Below are 6,689 nucleotides of genomic sequence, written 5' to 3' on the forward strand. Positions count from 1 at the left end.
ACAAAAATCAAACCAAAACARGCCCTCTAAGCTCTAAAATACCATGCAATAAGCTAAGTGTTCCAAGTTCAGTAACACAAAAATTTCAGTGTCAAGAACATATCTGCCCTCTGAGGAGGCCAGAACAAATGAAGATCCAATGAGACTCTTTATGGATCAATTAAGGTTGACAAATTATCAACCTGGTAATAAAGATGTGAATCTGATGATTTAAAACATTTGAGCCATATTTGCACTAATGAATTTGCTAATCACTGATAACAATTTAGTGCCAACTTTCACCTTGATGGAGRAGGAGAATGATATATTCCTGTGGGATTGCCACGGAAACAGTAACAAAACTTGAACAAAACCTCAAGCACCTACAGYGCATACTAACTCCAGCAGAGTGAGGGGTTTTAACATCCTTCAGCACTGGGTACTTTGCAACTCTGGCATAATCAACAATGATGTAATTACACTTCCTTCCCCAGCATAATAAATTAAGTCTTTAATAAATCATTGTTTTTCCATCCATCCTGCTAAACTGCACCATGTGTTACTCTGACTTATACAAGGAAGAAAAAGGTATTTATTAGTTTGCAGATGGATCACTATATGCTACTTTTTAACAGCAAGGCTGTGAAGACACAGCCTCAAGCCTCTATTAATGTCAAACTCACCCTTCTCCTATTACAGAGCACAGCAAAAGTTGGAAATACTACCTGATCTGCAGATGGTGACAGCATGAGGGAAAGGCAGAAATCCCCCACTCCTGTCCTTTGGGAACTGAGGGGGAGATGAAGAGACCTAAGGGATCCTTCATTCCAGGCACAGATGTCAGCCTAGGGCCTGTGCTACCCCATGCAAAACTTTTACCCTATTTTCAAGGGCCTGTTTGGCAGCACTTCCACAGCATAAAGATCAAATGAGAGACAATAAGAAGGAGAAGAACAGTGCAACACAAAGACTCTGCAGTGACAGAAGAAATAGGAAGAAATCAAAAGGTAACAAGACCACCAAAAAACTTCTTATTCCTCATGCTGGAAGGAATAGCCCTTCTGTTTCAAGTAACAGAAACAGCTTGCAGAAACACCCGCAGAATAGAGTCAGGTAAAGAAAGAGAAATATGAATCTCACCAAAATACACTTTAAAGAATTAATTTTTTTAAATACTAGGTTTTTTTTTAATTAAATATGAAACTGTGACAGAATGCTCAATCTTTACAAAGGACAGGGCTACTGCCAAATTTTAAAACAAGACAAAGCTATAGAGATTAATTCACTTCAGTGATAAGGACTAAAAAGCTAAGAACTAAAAAGCTAAGAGATGAAACAGCAGAAAAGCTCTTTTGCCCTGACTATCCTTTGAACAAACACTGTGTGATAGGAACAGAGCTACAACTACTAAGGACCAGACAGACATGAGACCAAAATGATGTTCATGGATACCCCTTTTGTGCTACAGCTTAGCATGTGTACATCAGATTTGATTTTTTCTCCATTTAAACTTAATTCCAATTTTGACCTAATWAAGACTTGTTAATAATGAAGTAAAATGAATACTTCTCTGGAAAAAAAAAAAAAAATCACTATCTCCTAACACAATAAACTATGTATCCAAACTGATGTGAATAAAGGTATGAAATTGCTCATATAAATGCATATATTATGGTATAACCCTCTGGTCAGCCACAACAAACACCRAATGCACTATAAAGGTTGTATCTACTAACAAATCAGAATGTTTAATAGTTACTATACAACAAAACTTAACCTTTACCAGGGAAAAATAACAACGTAAAACAAGATTAGAATTGATTGCTTTAATCAAGGTTTTCTGCTCACATACGAAATCACGATTAAAATTGGTGACTTGAATCAATCCATTCTGGGCAGCAAAGTCATCTTGTGCTCCAGTCAGAAAAGCAAAAACATCAAAGACAGGGGATTAGAGGAAAGGCAGCAGAATTGTAGAAGGGTCACATTTCCAAGGGCAGTTTTAGAGAAGGGAGCCCAACACCAAAAAAGGAAAACGGAGAAAAAGGTGGAGAAAGTCAGTGGAAATATATTTGCTACCTAAAATATGAACCCAGCTGGACCCCTTTTTGAAAGCCATTTCTGATACCTGCTCTTCCCCCTTCCTTTCTCTCATACTTTAGTTCACAGGAAAGTCAATTAACCCTTCAGGATGACTTCACCATTCCCCTTCCAAGCACATTTGTAGTAGGGATGGCAGTAGCCATCACTTCGAAAGACCTTTAGGAGAGTTTTGGCATCTCACTTTTGAATTCCACTGGGGATAGCAGGTCAAAGAGGTGCCTTATAAATTCTGACAATGAAAACAGAAAAATATCACTGGATCAAACTTTTATCTGTCATCCAATTCTGTGTAAGCCCAGTCTCCTATCTGAAGGAGGATGTCCTGTGTGTGTTTCCAGCATCATGCTCAAAGGACACCACCTGCTCTACAGATTGCATTGCTGCAGGGAAGAAAACTTGATTTACAATAAAGCTCTACACTCTGTATTGTAGTGACAAAGAGATACCCAGGTTGCAGTCATGATTATTGTGCAATTAAGACCTGTGAGGATTAGATTGATTACCGAATTTTCAGGTTTGGGTTTGGTTGGTTTTTTTTTTGTAATTACCTCAAACCGCTGAGAACTGACTTTCTTCCCCTTCTTCATCCACGTGATACGAGGTTTGGGCTCTCCTGTTGCCTGACACACAAAAGAGGCCACTCCTCCAGAAATCCCAATCTGATCTTCAGGAGCTTTCATAAACGTTGGCTTGCCTGGAAAAATAACCAAATTACCCTCATGAGGACATAATATCAGATAAGCAAGGAATGTGTCACGTTAATCTAAATTGTAAGATAATTGGTGCTCTTACTACAAATCCAGGTTGAATGGCCTCGGCCACACAAATTCAGTGCAGGCTGCAACATGACAAGGACAGTTTCTGCTTGAGTACCTTTTTCTCCTTAAATGAATGAAGTCCATCTGGCTTGTCTATAAATGAGGGCAGTAGAAGGCTCCCCCCAGCCCCCTGGGCATTCATTCACGTATATGACAATTTGGAACCACTTTTACGGTTTGTTTTTTTAATAAATGGATTTTTGCAGGTTTATACTATGGTCATAGCACTGGAAATTACAGAACAGCTGACACACCAAACCTATGAAATTTACCATACCTTAASATTAGTTTTACTGAAAGCTGTTAAYACATCCATAAAAATTAACAGATACAGTTTTAAGTATACAAATAACAASCTTTAGATTCATTTAAAATGTGGACTGACATAAAAATCCTACAGTTTAAGTATCTGGAAACCYGCAGAGGCTAGCCTATGCCTGTTAAGAAACGAATCACTAAAAGTGAAACTCAGCAAAGAAACCGAAGTGACATTCAGGCATGAAAGACTCCGCAAAAATGGGAAAAAAAGTGTATTATATAACATTTTAATAATCAATTCAAAAATGTAATGAAAATACATTTGTAATGAAATTGTGTATTCTGGATTTCCTTGACAGATTCAGATGGATAAAACTACACATCCAGGTTGAATGGTTSTGTTTTCTTCTGTATTCACAGTATGGGAAAATTTTGCAGTATGTGATCCAAGGATCATCTTGAAACACTGCTTTGCCCTTGTGAGAGGCATTTGATGATCCCATGTTCCTATAAAGCACTAAAACATTTAACTCCACAGAGAGAGTTAACAGAGTCCACCCATGATGTCATTTCATGCACAGGTCACATTGTGGCCGTGTTTCAAACACAATTCGGATCAAACACTTCAAAGATGAACCTGACCTATAAACAGGTCAGAGACACTGCTGGCACATAGAAAAGAGTCTGAGTAAGAGAAGAAACCTGTGCAATCCCAAGATAATAAGCCAATGACCCCAGCTGAGCTGCTGGTGGTTCCACACCTTCACATTCTAGACACATCCATGAGTGTGTTCTTGAGGGAGAGGGKGATGACATCTGTCAGCCCAGGTGCTTTGAACTCTAGACAAACTGAGAGCTGAATTTGCCGATCCAAGAACGATACAAATTCAGCAATCTCAGAAGAAGACAGCCTTTAAATGCATCTTCCTAAAGCATGAGAGATTTAAATGCTATGGGTGCACTGCTGAGCCAGGCAGGCAGTGGCCATTCTCTGCTCCTCACCCGCCTCCCCTCCCCTCACCACCTCCAGACAATGGCACCTGAACCCCTACAAGGAGCTCTAGGGTCATCAAAGCCTCTGTGGAACAGATTCAGGSTCCTAACCTGGCAGAAAGATGATTTTTGCTTTGTTTCCAATAAGGCCACAGAGCGCAGCGGCTCAGGGTAGGATCAGGCAGAGCTCGGGAGCACTGAAGATGGCCGCTCTCTCTCAGCCACTATGGAGCACAACTTCACCCTCAAACAGCAGTCCCTGGAGACGTCACTAAAACTGTGGCACCTCCCTGAACCCAGTTCTACCTTCTGGTTTAGCCCACGCTAAGTGCTCAGGCTGACTCCTGTCCCAGCAGTGTGGCATGGTGTGACAACACACATGGCACTTGTCCCAGGCCCAGGAGACAGCCAAGGGCCCAGGATGCTTCTTGCTTCTCTCGCATGGCTCCACTGCCTGTGAGGGCTGTCAGATGTGCCGCGGGATGGTTTGTGTGAGGGGAGGTCAGGGCTGCCCTGTGCTGGACACTGCAGTCCCACCACGGCCCCACAGCACAGCAGAGCCTGGCGTGTCATGGCGGTGCCTCTGTGCTAACAGGCTAAGAAGGGGCAGAACCCCTCACAGCTGTGAGGAATGAGGTAAAAAGTGTGAGACACAGCCCTGTGAGCACCCAGGCAGAGCGGGATGAGGAGGTCCAGGTGCTTGAGCAGCTATTCCCCTGCAGCCCATGGAGACAGCACAGTGGAGCAGGTATTTCCTGACAGCCCACAGCCCGGCCTGCAGCTGGCTGAGGTCAGCCCTGTGGCTTTGGGGCGAAGGACAAGGCCAGGCCAGTTGTCACCACCTGGAGAGCCACCAGCAGCTGAGGGCACAYGCAGCAGAGGGTGGTGAGCCATTGCAGAGGCAGCAGGATGGCAGAGCCCTTCAAAACCCGCAGCACCCGATACTGAACGTGTGCTGTGCTCRTGTTGGGAGCCACTAAGCACCCATGCAGGGATGTGCCAGCCCCAACCATGGCCAAACTGAGGTCACAGCTGAGATGCTGCAATGCCAACCAGGACCTCTGCTACTGCTGCTTACTCAGCCTTTATGGCTTGATTTCTATGGCTTATGATTTCTAAAAGGCCTTTATGGACGGCAGAACCATCAAGGTCAGCACTGCCCATGCAGAWGTGGATATGTATGCTCTGTCTTCAACAAGCTTCGGCGAAGGAGGATCAGAGACCTAGCCTCACCACAGAAATTCCTCACAAAGGYGTACTGAATTTTGCCTTCCTTGGTGAAGAGAGCCCCAAGATTGCACTCAAAACCCAGAAAATGCCTTTTAAGACGTGATAGGTGCTGTCTGAAGGCTCTGGCACATTGTCCTGACATAAACAGCAAGCAATTATTAAGTCTGCTTGCTTAACTGATGCTGATTCCACATATTTACTCATCTATAATCATGTCTATTTCTACTTAGTTTGTATTTACATATATCTCTGTTTATTCACCTCTCATCTATTCCAGAGAAATGTTAATTTACCATTCAGGCTGCTAGTGATGGCATTGTGATTGACTGTTTTGCTATGCAGTGCGCTAGGCTGATGTCTTGTATTGCACTTCAGCAGCTGACTTGGTTTTTTGATTTTCTGTTATTTACTCTCTGATCTTAGTAAAATAGTGTAATTTTTTCAAACGGCRAATACAGCAGAATCCAAAAACTTTTGTCCTTGAAGAATACAATGCAATTAGATCTCTGACTTTATACTTACTCCCCAGCTCACACACTGAGGACTTACTTTACTTTTGTACATTTAAAAAAAATCAATACCATTAAAACCAGAACAAAAGGAAACTGAATGTTCACCTGCAGTAAAACCTAAAAAACCTGCTGCCTTGATTTTACATTGTTGCAATGAATCTTCTTCCCCTGCACATTTAATTGAGAGACACTGATTTCTGGAAACCATCTAAATCCTCCGAGCCTGGTCACAGAAGTATACCTGTATATAAATCAAATTCTCAGTCTGGGAAAGGGTATTTCTACAAAGGCATTTTAAACATTTCTATGCCCTGAAGTTTTGAAATGGAAGGAAAGTACTAATTAAGCAAACCTATAATCCTGAGTCCTGGCCCCAGGACAATAGAGTCGGGCATGAGCATACATATTTTTATACTGATTGGTAACTTATTACAGCAAATCCCAAAACTTATCTCAGTAAGAGCTAACACAAGTGCGAGAGAGCATCCATTAAACTCTTGGTGTCTGTGAAAAATGCATGTTAAGTGGACTAGACAGGCTCCACATCTGCCCTGCAACCAGCATCTCTAGAACTCTATTGCCCAGAGAAAAGCTGCCATGAGACTATCATTAGTTATCTCCAAGGGGCAACACTTGGGATAGGGCCAGGTCATGGCACAAGCTTTTTTATTTTGAGCATTTGCACTCTTAGGGTAGCCCTAGAAACACAGAAAAAATAAGGATGTACTGAAAACACAGAAGTAACCTATATGCTGTCTTTTCCCTCTCCTTAAATTCAAAATGGCGAGAGTGTCCA

General features: G+C 42.1%; 1 protein-coding gene across 3 annotated transcripts in view; it reads right to left on the minus strand.

Moving 5' to 3' along the window:
• Positions 1-6,689, minus strand: part of PTPRF (protein tyrosine phosphatase receptor type F) — a 375,522-nt gene that overhangs the window by 192,116 nt on the left and 176,717 nt on the right. For all 3 annotated transcript variants that reach the window (XM_057390650.1, XM_057390649.1, XM_057390648.1), the window contains one exon: positions 2,631-2,776. In XM_057390650.1, the coding sequence (XP_057246633.1) occupies positions 2,631-2,776 (146 nt within the window). The remainder of the gene's footprint in view (positions 1-2,630; positions 2,777-6,689) is intronic.

Source organism: Malurus melanocephalus, unplaced genomic scaffold (assembly GCF_030028575.1).
Source record: "Malurus melanocephalus ecotype Western Australia unplaced genomic scaffold, MMel_1.1 scaffold_28, whole genome shotgun sequence".
NCBI lineage: Eukaryota > Metazoa > Chordata > Aves > Passeriformes > Maluridae > Malurus > Malurus melanocephalus.